This window comes from Anabrus simplex, chromosome 1 (genome assembly GCF_040414725.1).
Source record: "Anabrus simplex isolate iqAnaSimp1 chromosome 1, ASM4041472v1, whole genome shotgun sequence".
Lineage (NCBI taxonomy): Eukaryota > Metazoa > Arthropoda > Insecta > Orthoptera > Tettigoniidae > Anabrus > Anabrus simplex.
This window is the reverse complement of record NC_090265.1, coordinates 1,243,819,973-1,243,842,462: the sequence shown is the minus strand read 5'-3', so window position 1 is coordinate 1,243,842,462 and position 22,490 is coordinate 1,243,819,973. Positions and strand designations below refer to the sequence as shown.

The 22,490-nt window shown below is 35.5% G+C and overlaps 1 protein-coding gene across 2 annotated transcripts in view; it reads right to left on the bottom strand.

Moving 5' to 3' along the window:
• The window catches only part of agt (O-6-alkylguanine-DNA alkyltransferase), a 71,983-nt gene that overhangs the window by 18,112 nt on the left and 31,381 nt on the right, over window positions 1-22,490 (bottom strand). Inside the window, exons 2-3 of one of the 2 annotated variants that reach the window (XM_067138265.2) lie at window positions 21,018-21,172; window positions 5,109-5,210 (exon numbers count right to left, since the gene is read on the bottom strand). In XM_067138265.2, coding sequence (XP_066994366.2) covers window positions 5,109-5,210; window positions 21,018-21,172 — 257 coding nt within the window. The remainder of the gene's footprint in view (window positions 1-5,108; window positions 5,211-21,017; window positions 21,173-22,490) is intronic. The other variant, XM_068228778.1, reaches the window with a different exon arrangement.

Below are 22,490 nucleotides of genomic sequence, written 5' to 3'. Positions count from 1 at the left end.
CATGTTGAGTCAGATCATAACGAGAGACGAAACATGGGTTTCGCATTTCATGACCAAATCGAAGCAACAGAGCACAGAATGGAGAGACACATTCACCTGTAAAGCTGAAGGCCAAACAGACTCTGACCCAATGATGATGACGAAGTGAAAACGGCCATGGACTCTTGGTTATCGAAGCAGGCAGCAGGTTTCTATGTAGAGGGTATTCAAAACGTACTTGTACGGGACGATAAGTGTTTAAACAAACTTGGTGGCTATGTTGAAAAATAGAGCAAAATATGTAGAATCTGCAAATAATGTGGTATTTGAAAAATCGTCTTTCCTTAAAAAACGCCTCATATTACATCTAATCATTAATAACAATGTAGTATAATTTGAGTATGAAATGCATGAATGAGTGTGACATAAGGTAGTAGTAGTAGTAGTAGTAGTAGTAGTAGTAGTAGTAGTAGTAGTAGTAGTAGTAGTAGTAGTAGTAGTATTTTGTTGTGGCAGGGGAATATCTAAAGACACGGAGTTGGATATCCACGAACTAAAACTCCTGCCCTCTTCACTTAGCCCATTCTGGAACTGCTTGACAGCATGACATCAGAATGGAGTGATTTACATTATTATCTTCCTTTCTCTTCTTTCTCCTTCATTCCCATAATGCATGTCGCCATTGCCTTTACTGTGTTCCAGGCAAGCGGGCTCTTCTAAACCATATTCTCTGGCGTGAGTCGTTGGCCAAGTTGTTGGCAGGCTTTCCTTCGTTCTTCTTCCCATCGAACACAGTAGAAAAAAAGTGTGTTCTACTGTATCCCTTTCAGAACAGTACCAACAACCATCTCCCTGCGCCTTTCCCATCTTCATGGCGTACATGACAAATATGAAGACTGGTAAGGCACCTGGTGTAGATGGCATCCCACCAGAAGCTGTCGAGGTGGCACCTGGTTTGATCTTATCAGTCTTCAATGATTTACTGAAAAAGCATGAATTCCCCGATGAGTGGAACGTAGCCAAGCTAGTGCTGTTATTGAAGGCAGGGAAACTATCATTAGATCCATCAGCATACAGGGCACTTTGCATATTAAACACCTTGAGCAAGCTTTACGAAGGATTGATTAAAACTAGACTGGAGAAAGAATGTGAACAACAGGGAGGACTTTCTTTGAACCAGTTTGGATTTAGAAAGGGCAGAACCACAACCTAAGCTACTGAGAGGGTGATTCAAATACAGACAGAAAGCAGTGAGAAATGGGCTGTTCTGATAACACTAGATGTAAAATGCTTTTAACACTGCTTCTTGGAGCATTATTTTGAGACAACTTCGTAGGAAGAACATTTCTCAGTGTCTACAACAAATAATTGCTAAGTACTTCAAAGCACGAAGAATACGACTTGATGATTTAGAAGATCTTGAAATGAGTGCTGGCGTTCCACAGGGATCTGTCCTAGGACCCACCTTGTGGAACATTCTATATGATGGCGTCCTACACCTGCAACTGACAAAAGGGACAACATCTATCGGTTATGCAGATGACCTTGCAATAGTGATAATAGCAGAGAATGTAGAGGAACTGACCTTCCGAATAAATGAATCACTGAGACGAGTTAACCTTTGGATGGTAAATAATAAATTGAGACTGGCTCCACATAAGAGTGAGGCTGTAATTTTGAAAGGTTCCAGGAATTAGAAGAATGTCCGATTCTTATTAAATGATACAGAGCTTGTCCCAGGGAAGTCTGTACAATACCTTGGGGTTCTTATTGACAGGAATTGCACATTTGGTGCACAGGTGAAGGCAGCAACTGAAAAGGCAGAGAAGAAGGCATCGGCATTAGCTAGACTTATGCCTAACATCGGGGGACCAAGAACAGTTAAGAGACAGATTATGTGCTCTGCAGTATATTCCATTTTACTTTATGCTGCACCTATCTGGCACAATGCACTCAGGAGGAAGATTCACCGAAGAGCTATGTAAAGAGTACAGAAGAAAATGCTGCTCAGAGTTATCTGTGCACATCGAACTGTTTCAACAGCAGCTTTACAAGTTGTAGCTGCCAGTATTCCCATTGACCTCCTCGTGATAGAGAGAAAACTTTGGCATGAAAGAGGTGCGGCTATATCTGCTGAAGAAAGGAAAGCCTTGAGGAACCAGCTCTTACTAGACTGGTAAGGCCAATGGGATGGCACAACCGATGTTGGCCAATGGACAAAGAAGCTAACAGCCGACATAGGAGGTTGGCTTAAATGTAGACATCGGCAGGTAGATTACTTTCTAACAACAATAAAGGTGTTTTAATTTGTTCCACCTATTCAATACTTTTATTTTCACTTATAGTGGTTACATAAATAGACTTAGTTAAATGGGACATGTTTCGCCCTCAATTAAGGGCATCTTCAGCCTAAAAACAATCATCAAGAATACAACTAATATTAAAAATGAAAGCTAAATGTTTAGCCAGTTATTAAAATTCGGAACATAAAAATGTGAAAAATGATACAGTATGTAAAGATGCTAATGGAAAACTGTCTATGATTAAACTATAATCTTGTCGGAGACTAAAACTTCTTCCATTAAAATTCTAATTAAAAACAGATGATGTGTTCATATGACGTAGTGAATATGTTCCCGAATATTCCGACAGATAAAACTGTTAATATCATTCATGATAATATTTGTAAACACAGTAATCTTAGTAAAATGGAAGTAGAAGAATTCACTAGATTGTTAAATTTCGTATTAGACAATAATTACTTCTCGCTTAACAATAATATTTATAAACAGAATGGATTAGCAATGGGTGACCCAATATCGGGCATCCTTGCCGACATATTTATGGATTCAATCGAACACAATGAAATAATAGCAAAAATTAAAGGAATTGATTTATGGTTGAGATATGTAGATGATACATTTGTAATCATAAACAAAGATGTCACTAATAGTCAAGAAATCTTAAGTAAATTACATGAAATCGAACCTAATTTGAAATTCACGAAAGAGGACGAAGTCGATAACTCATGGAATTTTCTAGATATAACAGTTACGCGTAAGGTTAACACTTTTGATTTCCAAATATTTAGAAAACCGATACAATCATCTACAACTATAAACAATTCTTTACACCCGAATTCACATAAACAAGCATCTTTTCACAGTCTGATTTATAGAGCACTTAGAATCCCTCTATCTCCCAAGAATTTGAAGAAAGAATTATATTATATTATATTAGGTACCTTGCTAAACAAAATGGTTTCAAAATAGAAATGATTAACAAATTAATCAATAAAATTAAGAACAAGTTATCTAAAAATCTCATACCAGAAAAAAAACCAAAAAAACTGAGTATGCTACATTCACTTTTAATAATCCAGCTATACACCAGATTACTAACGTATTCAAGAAACATAATTTTAATATAGCTTTTAGAACTAATACTAACCAGTCCATATTCTTTAATCATAAAAAAGTTCATTATGATAAAAATCGTTATTTGGGATCGGGAGTATACAGACTCAAATGTACTCGGTGTAATTTCTCATATGTTGGGCAGACTGGAAGAAGTTTTATGACAAGATACATCGAACATGTTAACGCGGAAAAACATAGGAAATACTCAGCGATGAGTTCGCATATGAAGGAGACTGGTCACAGATTTGAATCCATAGAGAAAGACTTAGTGATAATTAGAAACATACAAAAAGGGAGAATGTTGAACGAATTAGAAAGTTTATACATCTATTTAGATCAGACGTACAATAAGCAACAGAATCTTAATGAAACCACGGACAATAAAAGTATGTTACATGAATTAATGACGAAATTATTAAAGTCAGTTAGTTCGAATAAATTTAGGATACCTAATATATTTAATTCTTCAAACTCTAATACTCCTCCCATACCTACAGATATTAGGTCTGCTTCCAGCAATGCGGTTGACTCCGCCCCTTTGTCAGCCTCGTCACAATTGACTCCACCCAACCTCTCCTCCCTTCCACACTCCCCTATTACTTTCCCTCCGAGTTCACTGCCGCCTCTGCAGCACAGTTACAACACCAGACTCAGAGCCAACAGACGGGCAGCAACCAACACAACAGTAGATAACAAATAACTTCCACTAACATGTAAGTCCTCATCTGTTTCAATTTATGTAATCCGAATTCTCTCCTTATGTTCAACTTATTTCTTCTTTTCCTTCGTTTACAGAAAACATTATTTCTGCATCTACTGACATTTCCTGGCAAGGTTTCAGCCAATTGTATTACCTACCGGTGCTAAGGGCCACTTACAATTTTTCAACAGATGCTTCTGTCTCACTTTATGCTGACGAATTTCATCACCGGCCTTGGAAAGATTGTATTTATGACAATCATGTTTATGCTTGTGTTCACGCCCTCATGTTGTTGGCTTTATATTATTACCACTTTGGTTTTCAACTAATATTTTAAATGAACTGTTTTTAATTAGAATTTTAATGGAAGAAGTTTTAGTCTCCGACAAGATTATAGTTTAATCATAAGACAGTTTTCCATTAGCATCTTTATATATTATATCATTTTTCACATTTTTATGTTCCGAATTTTAATAACTGGCTAAACTTTTAGCTTCCACCTTTAATATTAGTTGTATTCTTGATGATTGTTTTTAGAACAATAATTATTTTAATTATGAATAATCAAGGTTAACAAATAAATTCCAACAGCTCAATTGTAAAGGTACCAGCGTTTCACCCCAAAATGGAATGGGCTCGTGAGTTGGAAACTGCACCTCTGCAAGAGGGCGAAACATGTCCCATTTAACTAAGAGTCTATTTATGTAACCACTATAAGTGAAAATAAAAGTACTGAACAGGTGGAACAAATTAAAACACCTTTACTGTTGTTGAATAAATTTTCAGTACGGACCTAAAATGAGGTTTATAACATGTAATAAGATTACTTTCTGTCGCAGATCCTGACAGGTCATGGAAGATTTGTAGTAGTAGTAGTAGTAGTAGTAGTAGTAGTAGTAGTAGTGGTGGTGGTGGTGGTAGCAGCAGCAGCAGTAGTAGTAGTAGTAGTAGTAGTAGTGATAGTAGTAGTACTAGTAGTAGTAGTAGAAGAAGAAGATCAGAGAACCAACCTGGACGACCACAAGTCAACTTTGCCAAATCTCCATAACTGATGACCTCACCAACACCAACATTTCTAGTTAGTGTCCACAACACTTTCTCCCGAAATAAACCTGCAAAATAGTTATAAAATATCACCATTAAAAAATAAGTTAAGAATGAGAAATGGAAAATTTAATGTACTCATTTTTACATTTTTCTGAATTAGCATTAATATACATTTTAATTATGAATAATCAAGGTTAACAAATAAATTCCAACAGCTCAATTGTAAAGGTACCAGCGTTTCACCCCAAAATGGAATAGGCTCGTGAGTTGGAAACTGCACCTCTGCAAGACACTGGTCGGCTAGTACACCATTGTGACTGGGGCAAAACACTGGTACCTTTACAACCGAGCTACCAGAATTTATTTATATATAATATTCTCTAAAAGACTCTGAAACGTTTTATATAAAAAAGGTCTCAAGCAAGGAAGTGCACTGTCGCCATTATTGTTTATTATATTGATGGATGAAATCACAAAACGTGTAAAACAGAGTATCAATAGCGATAAAGTGAATGCTTTGATATTTGTAGATGATGTGGTGATTTGTCAAAAATTGGACACCCAGATAAAAGATGAGGTACAGTTTGTGGCATTTCACAGGTACATTTCTGAATATTGATTCTAAACCTCTCGACGTACGATCCAAACTTTTCACGTCCTGTCAGAAACTGAGTTATAATATGTTCATGTTGCAATAACCTACTTTGAAGCCTGTCTTGAATATTTGGAAAGAACAAGTCCCTTGTTAGCCAGCTGTTTGTGCTGGTGATCCATTGGTTGTTTCACATATCTTGTGTATACTCTCTCAGTTCTTTTTTTACAAGAGACACAGAGCACTTTTCATACATCAACAAAGCGTCAGAAAAAGAAATAGCTACTTTGGCAAGTTCATCAGCTCTCTAATTTTCTTCTAGTCCGTCACGACCTCGGACCCATTTCATGCAGATATGTTTACTGTAGCCTAATGTGTGATCATATATTAACAGCTACCGGATGAATGTTATATTTTTTCTTGGATTGCTTTCAAAGCTGCCTGAGAATCACTCAATATTTGTGCAGCACAACTGTGTTTCTTAATCTACATAACTGCCTGTTGTATATCGCACAGTTCCGCTTGAAAGACTGAACATGAGGGAAATAGTTTAAATTTTTCAGCATACACCTGACTGTTGTTCTGTAGCACTACAAAAGCACATCCTACGAACCAACCATCTTTGCCTCTGCTAATCCAGGACCCATCCGTATAAATATTATAATGATGTTGTGTATTGCACATTTCTTGGACAAGATTACTGACAAATTTACTTGGGTGACCTGCTGACAATGCATTAGCTTGCAGCACAGGAGTAACCCTTAAGATCCTATCAGGATACAAAACACCTTTTTTTGTTAATGTGAGTTCAGCTTTGGCAATGGTTGTTAAATGTAGAGGTGGGATTTCCACCACAACAAGGGCAACTTACGTGAATATTATACGGTATGCACGAATAATTCTGAGTACAAAACCTCTTTGAAATTGGGCTCGTTTGGCTTGAACCCACTTCCTATTCAATACATTATGATAAGCAGATGCACCATACCGTAATAACGGTTCAACTGCTCCATGATACATTGTCTTTAAAGTTCTGGATTAAGACCCCATGTCAATCCAGTAGCAATAGTGAAGCCAGGCAGCAATTTGCTAGCTTTGGTAGACAGAGCATTTAAGTGAGCTCTAAATGCTAGTTTTCTGTCTAAAACAACACCTAGGTGTGACATTTGATCCACCAGTTTTATAGTTTGTCCATTCATGTGAACTACAGGTGTTTCACCTTTCCTCTTCCTTGTAATGAACATGCCAGTTGTTTTTTTCAGGTTTGAGCTCCAATTTATTTTCAAATCCCCAGTTGTAAATTATATTTAGCGCTGTATTCGCTCAAAAAGTCAAACTCGAAACATCACTTTTAAGTAGGAGAAGGGCATTCATTGATGAGCCACGTTCTGAAAGTATTCCTAAAAGTCTTGCATGCGAGAATTTATCATAAATGTGAGGAGAATATCGGAACCTCGCAGTTTGGCTTCAGACATGGTTTTGGTACTAGAGAGGCATTATTCAGTCTGCAGGTATTAGTCCAACGGTGCCGAGATGACAATGTCGATGTTTTTGCTTGTTTCATCGCTTACGAAAAGGCTCTACAAAAAACAATATAAATATAAGTCACCACCTAATCAATACAAAATTTATTCACATTCAGCTAGTAAATATGGTCAAGACCGGTTTTGACCCCTAGGGGGTCATCTTCAGTTGACATGCATAAAAGATATATTTTACAAAAACATCACATATAATGATTAAAACTTAAATTAAATCGAACTGATCATAAATGTTGGTATGTATGTCTTGGTACATTTGAGCTATTGTATGTGTCAATCCTAAGTTTTCCAGCATACAGTGTCAAGGTAAGTAGTTAGCTAATATACATCATCCATGAAATTACATGCTATTTTTCATGTTATCACTATCTAATTTGGGTTGTACAATGTGGAATGAGATATACATACATTTGTGTAAATTAACAGTAGTAAGTTCAGTAATATACATTAAAAATTGGTTCTTAAATTACATTAATTGATTATTGATCAGTCATATGAAAATGTAGAATTATTGGTTTGGACACTTGTGATTAAAATATTAGTATGCAATACCTTGTTGGCATATATCTTAAATACTAAAGTATCAGTTTATAAAGCCTATTATTCTTATTTTATGTCTTGGAATAGGGTTAAACTTTTTTTTTAACTATTTGTTTTGTTTAGCATAGGCATTGGATAATCTTGTTAAATTGGACACATAACTAAAACAGTGGTATATATATATGCCTGGTTAAAAATACATTGCATTAACATTATTGATATGTGGTGCTATATATACATTGTTTGGGGTAAAATGGGGTTAACGAGGTTTTCACAACAGTATTTAATTAGTTATAATGTTCCGATAAAATGGGTCCGTAAAAATATATAACTTTTCAACTTTTCAAATTAAGACTAAAGATCCTACTAACAGTATCCAAAAGAACTTAAAAACTCTCCTAAAAAACATCAATTTTCTCTTGAACGTACAGGAAACTACAAAATTAATCACCATGAATCCAGGGATACCTACAGCTAAAGCTTACCCTAAAATCCATAAAGACAACATTCCTATGAGACCCATAATAAACTACAGGCCAAGCCCTATCTATAAATTATCCAAATACATACAAAAATTCCTCAAAACACATTATGTCTTTCAAGCAAATAAAACCATAAAAAACTCAATAGAATTTTGCAGTATTACTAAGAATATAAGAATAGAACATTTCTACAAGCTAGCAACATATGATATAACAAACATGTATCCTAATATACCCACACAAAAAACTATTACTATCATAGAATCCAATCTTTATAACCATAGTAAGCTAAGCAAATTGGAAATAGATGAATTTATAAAACTATTACAATTTGCTATCAATAACAATTATTTCAAGTTCCATGACACTATCTATCAACAGAAAGGATTACCCATGGGATCACCAATATCAGGCATAATAGCTGATATATATATGGACTATTTAGAACACCAAGAAATCAAAAAAATAGGAAATATCATCTATTGGTGCAGGTTTGTCGATGATGCATTCATAATCATGGACAATAGACATACTAATGAAAACAATCTTAGAACAACTAAATAAAATAGATCCCCATATTAAATTTACCATGGACACTGAATATAACAACACCATAAACTACTTGGATATATCCATAACCAGACATAACAACCACCTAACATACAACATATATAGAAAACCTACCCATACATCAAATACAATAAAGATAGACTCCACCCACCCACATACTCACAAGAGAGCTGCATACTATAGTATGATTCACAGAGCATATAACATTCCACTTTCAAAGGAAAATCTAAATAAAGAATTAAACACAATCCACGAAATAGCAAAACAAAACGGATATAAAAGAGAAATGATAAACCGGATCATCAACAAAGTCAAAAACCAACCGAAAACCAAGCTAACCAGAATCACCAAAGATAAAAAAGAATATGCACTGTTTACTTACAACAATAACCATATACATCCCATAACAAATATCTTCAAAAAACAAGGTCTAAAAATAGCATACAAAACTACACGCAATAACACCAACATACTATACAATTCCAAATCAGTTAATAACATAAATAAATACAATCACTCAGGAGTCTATCGCCTCAAATGCAACGACTGCCGAGCCAGCTATGTAGGGCTTACTGGTAGGAGTTTTTTAATACGATATAATGAACATGTAAATGCCGTCAAACACAGACACTTCTCAGCTAGGGGTCAGCACATTGACGATCAAAAACACAATTTCACGGACATTAATAGTGACATGCAAATCCTCAATATGAATCCAAAAAGTCCCTTGCTCAGTATAATAGAAGAATTTTACATAAATTTAGACAAATACGTCAATCCGAACTCCAACTTAAATGAAAGCATAGACAGAAACAATATTCTTTTTCATGCAGTAATTCCCTTACTAAAAGATTTCTACCTTAAAAGAATTAATAAACAAAAATCCATACGTTCAAATCAACCACTCCCAGACCTCCTCCCCTCCAACCCCACTCCCGTTACTAATACTCCACCCATTCCCCCAAACCTCCCCTCTACCGTCGCCAACTACAATCTCAGAGCAACATGTATCAGATCTCAACAGGCAGCTACACAGAATGCACGGTTCCAACACCTAATGTAAGTGAAACGACATACGATTTACTATTACACTTTCATACCACACCATTTTCACACTCATTATTTCTATTTCCAGATACTTTGTTTTCACAACATATATGCTTCTACGATAAAATCAACGTGCACCCTACCAGGACGCATAACATTCAACGCGTTCTTACAAATGTCACCAACTCAACATATTACGGCACACGAAAAGAAGAACATGCTCCATCAATATATTCAAGACTCTTAATAGCTCTAACAACAGTAGCTGCCTAAAATATCTCCAGACATATAACCAAATATTACCTGAATTGCAAGCAGATTATACAAATACTTACCTAACCGCAATTTTGTATATAGTTATATATTTTTACGGACCCATTTTATCGGAACATTATAACTAATCAAATACTGTTGTGTAAACCTCGTTAACCCCATTTTACCCCAAACAATGTATATATAGCACCACACATCAATAATGTTAATGCAATGTATTTTTAACCAGGCATATATATACCACTGTTTTAGTTATGTGTCCAATTTAACAAGATTATCCAATGCCTATGCTAAACAAAACAAATAGTTAAAAAAAAAAGTTTAACCCTATTCCAAGACATAAAATAAGAATAATAGGCTTTATAAACTGATACTTTAGTATTTAAGATATATGCCAACAAGGTATTGCATACTAATATTTTAATCACAAGTGTCCAAACCAATAATTCTACATTTTCATATGACTGATCAATAATCAATTAATGTAATTTAAGAACCAATTTTTAATGTATATTACTGAACTTACTATTAATTTACACAAATGTATTGTACCATTACGTTACATTAGCGGCCGTCAATGTAATGGATACCGTGTACAAAGATGGCGGACAATAACTTCAGGTGCAGGTACACAGAGTAGTGATCTAATAAATCGATATCGCTCGGCCGCAAGAGAAAAGAATCTCAAGAGTTAAATAATGACGGACGGAAAAATTTGAAAGAGAACGATTCTTGACTACTTTGTGAAAGATAAAGCTACAAGTTGAAGGGAAGTTGCACGGCTGATAGAAAGATTATAAAAAGGATCAACTCAATGTCAAATAAGAAAATATTAGTATATTAACAGTGTAGAAGACTATATCTGCAAGAATATAATACAGAAAAAGACTAGATTTGAAAGAAATATTCGTCACTGTGAAATCTGAATTCAGAAACGGAAAGGAAGCTTCAGCTGAATTACACATTGCCGAAATTAGTACCATAGCGGCATAATTTATTGTTTCCAGGAGGGAGGCAATATCTGTTTAAGCAAAAGAAAGAGCAAGGAATAGGCCAAATTAGAGAAATTTATAAATTTAAAGAAAGGAATATTTTCGTCTAACACGAGTTTCCAAAAACAAGTATTGCAAATTGAATTGCCTATTTTTCACCAGTATACTATGAACTCTACTGTGAATCTGTTCTCTTATGATTGCATGATGACTGGTGACAAGATGGACTCAGCTTAAACAGAGGAAATGTTTTGCTCAAGACTGATTAGCTCAAGCCAAGACCCAAGATGAAGCCGCAGATGACGTAGTCTTCGGATCGCAGTGGTTGCCTACTCCTTGATGCCGTAGTCCAGCAGAGATCCAGCAGAAAAATCCTGTTACGAGATAAGTATTATGAGTTGCATCGTAATGAATTTCAAATCAATTAATGAAAAATATTTATAGGTGTACAGGAGTGCTAGATATAAGAGATCAAGTGCCAATGAAAGGATATATGAATATAAATGCCAATTATTAGCCGATGAAATGTGCTATTTTGTGCTATATAACTACAGTGCTAATGTGATAATTTTAAGGTTATTGGAAACTAGATCTGACTGAGTATTTATGCATATTTTGTGCCAATTAATACATATAGACCGTGAAGCGTTTAACCAGTTATGGATGTATAAATGTAAGCGAGATTTAAGTCGTAACCTAGAACTTCAGGTCGATATGTATACCAATCATGGCCAGTATGATAATAATATGGTAAAGTAGTGTTTGAAATATTACGAAGTTGCAGTGTATAAGACAATAATCAGGTTATTGAATATTGCGTCCGTAACACAGAGGTTATTTTAGTGGAATTAAATGATGATATATTTTAAATATGGAAGAATATATATATATACAGAGGAAATGAAGTGTTAATGTGGCATGTTATAAGTAGAATGAGGAGACATGTTTCTGTTCGTTATTGAAGAATGGGATAGATAATTGAAATGCGGATTCCTGTGTTACATATTATATTTAGATTTGGGTTAGCACTGCAAGTAATAAATATAGGCCATGTTGAGTTGAATGCATGTCTCGAGCCAAGCTGTACGTGTTTCGTTGTAACTTTCGGAGGAAGATATGGAGAGGTTACGTGTTTGTTATGCATTACGATATATATATTTTTGGGAATAGAATGAAATCTCGCACATTTACGTATTTGAAGGTCAGCACGTAAGCGCTTATACGGAGTACGGTTTGCTTCATCGAAACTATGGCACAGCGAAGAAATATTTGGAAGTATGTAAATATTTTGGCACATGAATAGGATTGTATGGCACGATTTTCGCAGATTAGGATGAAGGACCGACAAATCTATGGCACTCCGTACTAGATTTATTTGGTTTGTGTTGTACAGATGGTGATGTACTGATTTAATTTATTCATTTGGGTTATGATAGGAATATTGGTGTGTTTTGAACCCATAATTAAACATGCTAATGCTTATCTCGTAACGTGGTGAGTCACAAACAAGAATCCAAACATGTGTTTGGATAAATTTTTGGTCAAATAGACCGAAATCAAAAATGAAACTTAACTTATGCCCCAATGAAAAGCCCAAACAACATCAAATGAAAGATATTCCACTCCTCCTTGATTTAATAAAGTTCTGATCCCTATTTTTCCCCTTATATGAATTTGATCATGGAAGATATGGTATAATTTGGTTATTAACAAATATGTAAGCAAATATGTTAAAGATTTAAAGTTCTTTCAAATATGTTTATCTCAGAAACCAAGCACTTTGAGAATGATACTTATATTTCCACGATTTTCCTTTCCTTATTGCCAATGAATATATATTATTCAATTTTATTATACATTAGCATGCTAATAAATTAGAAATAGATTTGATTTTGCATTTCTACTCTTTAAGTAGGTAGTAGTAGGATAGTATACGGAATTATTGAGTTAGCTTACACTGAGTATTAGGTGCGGATCGGATAATTTCTTTTAACATAAGGATATGGTGTGACTATTTCAACGGATGGCGACTCTTCAACGGAATCCGCGATTTATTTAATGCATATAGGAACAACGAAGCGAATTTTTACCCTGAGAAATGATTATATGCCATATGTTGGAACTTATGTTCATAAACACTATTCCAGTTTGGAATCTTTGTATGACTTGCGACCCGATACTTAGAATTTACTGGCCGGAGCAATATTTAAATATGTGAATACTCAGGTAATACTCCAATAACATGAGATAGAGATGCCGATAAAGGTCGCAAATCAAAAATATGGCATAGTATGTATATCTCATTCCACATTGTACAACCCAAATTAGTGATAACATGAAAAATAGCATGTAATTTCATGGATGATGTATATTAGCTAACTACTTACCTTGACACTGTATGCTGGAAAACTTAGGATTGACACATACAATAGCTCAAATGTACCAAGACATACACACCAACATTTATGATCAGTTCGATTTAATTTAAGTTTTAATCATTATATGTGATGTTTTTGTAAAATATATCTTTTATGCATGTCAACTGAAGATGACCCCCTAGGGGTCGAAACCGGTCTTGACCATATTTACTAGCTGAATGTGAATAAATTTTGTATTGATAAGGTGGTGACTTATATTTATATTGTTTTTTGTAAAGTAATATCTATCAATACGGAAATGAAACTTATAAACAACAGTACGAAAAGGCTTTCGATACAGTCCGCCATGATGAACTTATGAACATTCTTCGGGAATTAGGACTTGATGGACGGGACATTCGTATTATTGGTAATCTCTACTGGAACCAGTGCTGGCATAAGAGTTGATGGTCGTGTCTCGAAAGAAGACTCAATTATGAAAGGAGTTCGCCAAGGCTGTATTCTTTCCCCCATGCTTTTCAACATCTATTCAGAAAAGATTTTTCGAGATGCTCTTTACGGAAAGACTCAAAGAATTGTGGTTAATGGTTTCATCATAAATAACATCAGGTACGCCAATGACACTATGCTACTTGCAACCTATCTCCAGGATCTACAGGAACTACTTAATGCTGTCACTGAAGCCAGCAGCGCAATGGGCTTGAAGCTTAATGTAAAGAAGACCAAGTGGATGGTTATAAGTAGGAAAGAAGATGGCATTCGAGGTAATCTCACAACAGCGAAGGAACAGATCGCGAGAGTGGCAACATTTAAATACCTGGGATGTCACATCAATGATGACTGGGACCTTACTCATGAGATCCGATGCAGAATTGAGCAGGCCAGAACTTCTTTTCAGAGACTTAGGAAACTTTTGACAAGCCGTGACCTTTCCATTTCACTACGGACACGACTACTCCGGTGCTACGTTTTCAGCATTCTGCTGTACGGCGTTGAGGCATGAACACTAACTGAGACCATGTACAAGAGATTGCAAGCATTTGAAATGTGGACGTACCGAAGAATGCTGAAGATACCTTGGACAGCTAAAATGACCAATATAGACGTTTTGCACCATATGAATAAAGAACCAGAAATTCTCACTACCATCAAGAGAAGGAAACTAGAATACTTTGGTCATATGATGCAGAACTCTGAATACCACCTTCTGCAAGTAATACTCCAAGGGAAAATTAATGGAAAACGTGGTCCAGGGAGAAGTAGGACATCATGGCTCGGCAACTTGAGCCAGTGGTTTGGGGTGACAAAGCTTACTCTGTTCAGAACAGCTATGAACAAATAACAGATCATGCTACTGATCGCCAACGTTCTGCGAGGACATGGCACATGAAGAAGAAGAAGAAGAAGAAGAAGAAGAAGATAAGCAATTATGTGACATTCAGTAGGTAATTCCAAAGTCAGTAAATCATCATAGAGAATTGTCCAGAATCCTGAACTACATGAAGAACCTTGAGGACAGCCTTTTATGACATTTTTGTTAAACGTATTATTGCCCACTGTAAGCTTCGCCTTTTGATTATTAAAATGGTTCCTAATTATTATATACAGGTTTCTAGGACATGATTTTTTCTTCAGCTGATATATTATTTCTGGCCACCAGGCATTGTCAAGTGCTCCTGAGATATCTAATGAGATCAGCAAAACGGTCTTCCTTTCTGTAAATACCTCTTCTATTCATTCGACTACCAGTCGTATTGCATCCTTTGTTGACTGGTTGTCATTTAAAAGATTGTTACTGCACAGATGGAACATCACTTGATCATTTAATGGTTTTTCTAATACTTTTCCTAACAATGGCAATAGACATATAGGCCTATATGATTTTGTGTTTCTTAATCGAAGAATTTGGTTTTAATTTTCACTGCAGCCTCCTTCCAACAGTCAGGAAACACACCAGGTTTCAGGCACATGTTAAACATATTCAAAAGTAATTTTGGGCAACACATTTGGATATTCTTTATTATATTGGCTGAAATTCTGTCTATTCCTGGGGATTTATTATCACATTGTTTGTTTATTACACCTTGAACTTCTTCAAGTGTAAAGGGAGAATCATTTATCATGCCTGGTGCAGTGTTTGTGGAATTTCTGGTATATTTCTGAAAATTAAATTATTCTTCGGGGAAGAATTTCCTCAAAAGTACGTCTGCTGTTTCTTGAATGGTTGTTGTGAATCCACGCACTGTTTGTAAGGTTGTGATAGTATTATTGAAATTTTCAGGTCTTCGTATCATCTATATATATAAAAATGAATGTTTGTTTGTATGTATGTAAATGACACATCTCCTCCTAAACCACTGGAGAAAAATCAAAGAAATCTGGTACACTCATAACTGGAGATGAGCACTGTGGGGGTAAGCCATCCCTAGCACCCTTATGGATGGGGGGGTCAGGGGGGGTTATATATAAAATTAATAGAAAGTGTCGAATACATAATTTTCAGGTTCGCTGACATGAATAGTGACACGCCGGATTTTTAAAAAGTCCAAGTCAGCCCCCTTCGTGAAGGGGAGGCGAGAGGGCAGTGATATATAAAAAAATTGATAATAGCGTCGAATCCATTGATTTTGGGGTCGCTGAGATGAATAGTAACATTCTGAACATTTTTAAAGTCCAACTTCACCCCCCTTTGGAGTGGGGGGCCCGAGGGGGAGTGATACATAAAAATAATCCAAAATAGCAACGAATCTATAGATTTCGTGGTCGCTGAGGTGAATAGTGACATTCCGGAATTTTTTTAAGTCCAACTTCAGTCCACTTTCGTGTGTGTGTGGGGGGGGGGGATTTGTTAGTGATATATGAAAATAATCAAAAACAGTGTCGAATCCATACTTTTCGGGGTTGCTGAGATGAATAGCGTCACTCAGGATATTTTTAAAGTACAAGTTTGGCCCGCTTTGGGGTGGGAGGCGTACAAATATTACCTACTATCTGGAAAATATACTGTGGGGGCAGGACGCCCCTAGAACCCATAGTGAACGGGTTAAGTATAACCCATATTAAAAAATGGAAGTCGGTTTGTAACTAGTATACTGTACTGTATATATAAGTTAAGGTATTAAAATTAAAATAGACGTGAATTAATGAGGCACTTCTAGGCATCCTAGAAACTTAAAACTTGGTACCACAGAAGCTGGTGACTTCAGGAACCCAAGAAAAATAGAAAATTTTCAAAATATCCTGAGGGGCCTCACTGGGAGTCTCAAATTTGGGGCTCAGCATAAGAACACAGTCGGATATATTTATCCTAAACGATAATTTATAGGTTTCATTGGCTTAAAAGTCTCCTGAAAGTCCTAATTTTTAATTCCCTCCCCCATATCAAGACGGCAGCAAAATCTGCCAGACGAGCTAGAAAATTGAAATTCAGCAAAATTATAGCTTTTAGCCTGTAATCGATAGAAAAATTACGAGATGTTAAAAATGTTTATTTTTTACCCCCCAAAAATATTGAAATATGGAGGCAATTTTAAAGACGGTGCAGACCTTCCTTTTGAGGTATTTGGTGGCTAAACGGTAAGTCGTATAACAAAACGGATGGCACATTCTCCGTTCAATTTGGAGTAATCTACAACTTTGGTCTTATGACTTTTTGTCGTATCTCTATCCCTTATACGTTAAATTTGACTGTATTTCTGGATTGTACATATTTTTTGCATTTTTACACGTATAATTGGTAGTTTGATTCACTTATCCGAAAGATAGGATCATCAACTTCTACGTAAACCTTGGCCCACGTAGTAGCTATATGTGTACCAAATTCTTTGTTTGTAGTTGTCACATATGTGTCCGAAGAGTAATTCAATGTGAGAAAACTTTACCAAAATTTCACCGTATTCAACATTCTAACTCAATCTTACCCATAAATAGATGACATACGACAACATATCATATGACCAGCCATTTAGACCATTATACATGGCATCTTATCGTAGGCCTACAATCCTTTTGTCGATATGGTGTACCTTTTAGAGCAGTTAATCTTCAAATGAAGGTAAAAATGCACTTACTTTCGTAAGTTGATCTCTATTTATTCATTGAAATCTATTTGTAGCAATCCAGAAGGAGTTTGCGTGCCTTTGTAATTAATACTTTACAAATCGATAATAACTCTCAGCAGGCTGAGGTGCTCGCCATTATAAACAAATCTGCCCATCTAAAATATGCCTGACGTTAGGCATAGCGGCCTGCTATCATAATGGAAACTCACCAACTCTGTGTGACTGGCAGTAAGCTGACTGGCATTAGGAAAAGGGGCCTGTCATTATATTGATAACAGCACAACTCAATTTTGACTGGCTGTAGGGAAGGTGCCTGCCATTATAATAAAAATTCCTCGATTGTTATCTGTCTGGAAGTAGGAAATGGGGCTTCATTGCAACGAAAACTCCCCAAATATATTGTGACCGCGCAGCAGGCAATGGGGCCCATCATTATAATGAATATTCCCAAATCGACTGTGAATGGCAGTAGGTTAGTGGACCTGCCGTTATGGTCACAACTCCGCAACTCGCTCTTTATATTAGAAGCAACGTACATGTGGACCTCCCTATGCTGTTTCTCGGGTAACGCTGTGAGACATGGAAACAAAAAAGATCTTATTCACTGCATGTACAGTAATTTACTTAGATATCCGTATACAGTATAGAATACCGTAGCAAAGCACGGGTACATTTGCTAGTTTTATATACAATGTTCCAAGGGTTACTGGTCTGTTGTGCAGAGCAAAAAGCTTTCCATGCCTCATTTTTTGTTTTAATTATTTTTATTTTATAATCCAATTTAATTCTATGATAAGCCTCTTCATATTGTTAACGAAGTATTTCACAAGGAGATCGCTTGAATCTAGTGTATGATACTAAGACCCTCTTTCTCATCCAATCTAGTTCAGAGTTCCACCAGTCTTCTTTTTTTTTTTTTTTTTTTTTTTGCAGGTTTCTGCAACAATTTTGGAAGATGAGCTTCACAGATATTATAGTTTGTGTAAGGTCATTTATCATAATATTAAGTTGTTTCCTCGTAGTCACTTAGCACCTGTTCTGCTATTATTTCAAGTTTCTGAGCAGCCATCTGAAAATGAGTCCACTGAACATTCTTTGTTCTAAAAATACGTGTAATGGAATCATTAGTACTAACTGTATTTACATCTGTTTTAATTTTTATAGTAATAAGTCTATGATCAGGAAGACTAGGAACTTCACTCACTTCCCATTTCAGAATGCGTTTTAAAAGTCCAGGTGAACAGACGCTGACATCTACAAAACTATTACTATCATTTAGACTGAAAGTTGGAATTCGTCCATCATTAAGTATTATTAGATTATTGGAAGAGCAAAAATCGAAAAACTTATTTCCACGATTGTCAGTCACTCGACTTCCCCATGCACTATGTTTAGCATTAATATCTCCAATAATTAAGAGGGGCTTATCTTTCAAATCAACACAAAGTTGTCCGAATAATGTGTAGGGCTGGTGCAAATGAGCATTGTCAACCTCTCTTCATTAATTTAGCTTAAAATACTGTATAAATTTGTATATTTATATATCTTTGACATATGTTAAAACAACATAAATGAATTCAGTACTAGGGAAAACATTCACCTTCATGATACTCGGGGCAAAGCAGACATTTGACATCCCAATTCACAGGCTGTCAAAAACTGCTCACTCACATAAAATCAGTTGTTTAAGATAATTTAATAAATTACCACATTCTGCACGGTCCACTCCTTTAAGTAATTTTAAAAGAAAAATGTATGATTGGTTAATAGAAAATCCATTTTATAATACCTATGAATTCTTAGAAATCCATAATGTTAGTATTAAGTTTTAATAAAAGGTGTATGTTCATTTAATCTCAGTAAGTACTAAATTATTATCAGTTGACGAAGCCTATTTCATTGTATATGGTCAATGGCAAATAAAGATTCTTGATGGAGGTCATTTAAAACTTCACTTAAATCATCCTTAGATTCACAGTACATACTACATATATAGAAAGTCCTACCATTTAAGTGAACACCCACTACAACCCTGTCAGGAGAACAGTATTGTATCAACTGAAAAACAGACAAAGTTGTTGTCATAGCAGCACGTGGTCTATCGCCGTTTTGCACATTATTATTGGTAAGAACTGTACACATAGAAGTTTTATAACATGTTTCAGTTTTTAATTATTAAAGTTCTATTTTTGTATCAGTTCATGCATTGCGACAACAGATTTATGTAAGTTTTGCTCATACATATTAATTTCAGCCATAATTGATTTTTGATTTGATAATATTTATGATTCTTTGAGAAATTGGACAGTCAGCTGATGATCAGTCTTCAAGTGTTCATACCTTGTTCTAGAAGACATTTTCTGATTTGTGTTCTTGCAATTAATGCATTCAGTTTTTACTTTTAGGGCAGTCTTTTGTTTCATGTAAATCAGAACACTGAGAACAGATTAAAGGACTATTCACACTCTTTCACAAAATGATTGAAGCCATGGCACTGGTAACACCGAATCATACATGTATACTCGTTGACTGGACAACTACAATAACTGATAATATAACCTCTCTGATCGCATTATGAGGTTATAAACACTCTGTGACACTTCATACATGGAGTACTGTGATCTTCCATTCCTTGACTTCCTTACAAAGTAATTCTTCAGGAACACACTCGTATTTAACAGGCTGTGCTTCACGAAAGGATTTTGTTCCAAGATGGCTTCCGTCAGCTCCTCCTCCGGAAAGTCCACCTCGATGCCATGTGTCATAATTCAAGGATATCTTTTCTTCAGAATTCATGCAGACAAGTTAGATTCCATCTCCTGAAGATGGTTTACAAAGTTCTTACACTCGTCATTATTTCTTAATTCCAATATAACACTCTTATTTGGAATTTTATTGATGTTTATAACTCCTACATGCAGTGAAGCCAATTTTGTCTCAGATTGCAATACTGTATATTAAGAGTTTGTTGCAAATCTTTAATTTTAGTATCGTCCTTTGGAGACATCAGCACAACATTAGCTGTTTCCTGTGAAGCTGGCTGAGTGGACTGTGGAGTGACCTAAAGAACATCCGAGTAGTTCTGTTGTTTGCTTTCAGCTGTAGTTAGCTCTTCCCATACCTAGAGTATTTATTCTTTTAATGAATCAAGAGTTTTCTTGATATCATCTGCTGAAATAAGTGCTTTACTGTTCCACTGTTAGTTGGTCCTTTTGTCAGAGTTAAGCACCTCCTTTATGAAATTTATGTGATTTTCAGCATTATGATATAATTCATGCACAACAATACGCTTCGCCATCTTGTGATTACCATGTACATATTCAATATTAATGAGGTCTGTAAATGTATGTAATTACTTTTATAAATCAATTATTATCTATCACTTCAATAGCATACCTGTTTCTGAAATTGTACACACAGATGGAAAACATGCTGAACTAGAAGACTTCACATCAAAAAAATAGACTTTCAGCCACTCTATGCCATCAAGAACATGTTTCTTCAAATCTGGAGTAGTCGAGTCTGTTAAATCCAAACAGCAAATTTTACAACTGAAAGAAAAAATACAACAAGCAATTAAGAAAAGAAAATAGATTAGATAACGAAAATTCTTTCCAGCTCTTAAAAGCTGCTTTTTAAACTAAACTTTGTAGGAAACAAAGTCATTATGAAATTTCTGAAAGCTACAATTTATGATCTTGTGGTCTTTCTAAGAAATGTAGACACTTTTATAGACTTTGTGAATACTTGACAATATGACGTCTCTTGTTTCTATTGCTCCCTTTCCCCATACCGACCTGTCACTAATGTGTTCCTGTCCAATCTTTCTATAGCAATCGCTAATTTGTTGTACTAGACCTAAAGTGAAAAATCTTGTATAGTATCAGAGGTGTCAACTTTCTATGATCAAATTCTATTAGGAGAAGTTGAAATAAGTTTCACTTGTCCGACTCTTTGAACAATGCGAGTATCGCCAAAAGAAACTGAAGGAAATGCATACACCACCATCATGAAATTACACGTAACACAGTCACACCGTATGCTCTGATGTTAGGTCCAGACCTCACTTCCACATGAGGGTTACAGTGCTACTTCTGTCAATTACTTGTAACTACTTCTAAGCATACAGACATACGCTAACAGGCATTTCCAACAAATTTCACATTCACTTCTCCAAATAGAATCAGGTAGTCTTAAAATTACAGAGATTGTGCTCAAATGAATGTGTATGAGGAATGCAAACAGAAATATTTACCAGTTCTTTCTTGTATGATCAATCAATCAATCAATACTGATCTGCATTTATATAGATATTCTAATGTAACTAGTTAAACGTCCTTGTTACTTCCTCCTAGGCTGATGATGACAAATAAAATTTTTGAAACCGGTACCAAAAATGACAAAAATGTGACGTTTTAATTATTTCAGATTTTTTATAGTATTGAACAGGTGGAAAACCCTACCCTTATCTTTGACTGACAAGTTACCATTATTAAAGAATATAATCCCCCCATTGACGTTAGCAAATCTACATAATTAAATGGATATGGTACTCATCCCTGACTCTAGTTCGCTAAACCGGACGAGGAGCATATGGCCTGCCCAATTTAGCACGCCAGCCTGCTGGTCTCCATGCCAGCATGTAGAGGTAATCCTTTGCACTTATCAATTTGACACATTTTAAATTATAAAACAAAAATTAACACTTTGATAATTTTACACTATAATATTAACAATGTCATTTTTACACTTCTGGCCTTTTATCCGGCCCACTTTATGTAAACATACATTCTTCATTCCTCCCCGGCACTAAGGAACTCGTGATACAGCGGTATCACCTTCAACAGCTTGGCGCGCACTCGAGTTTCG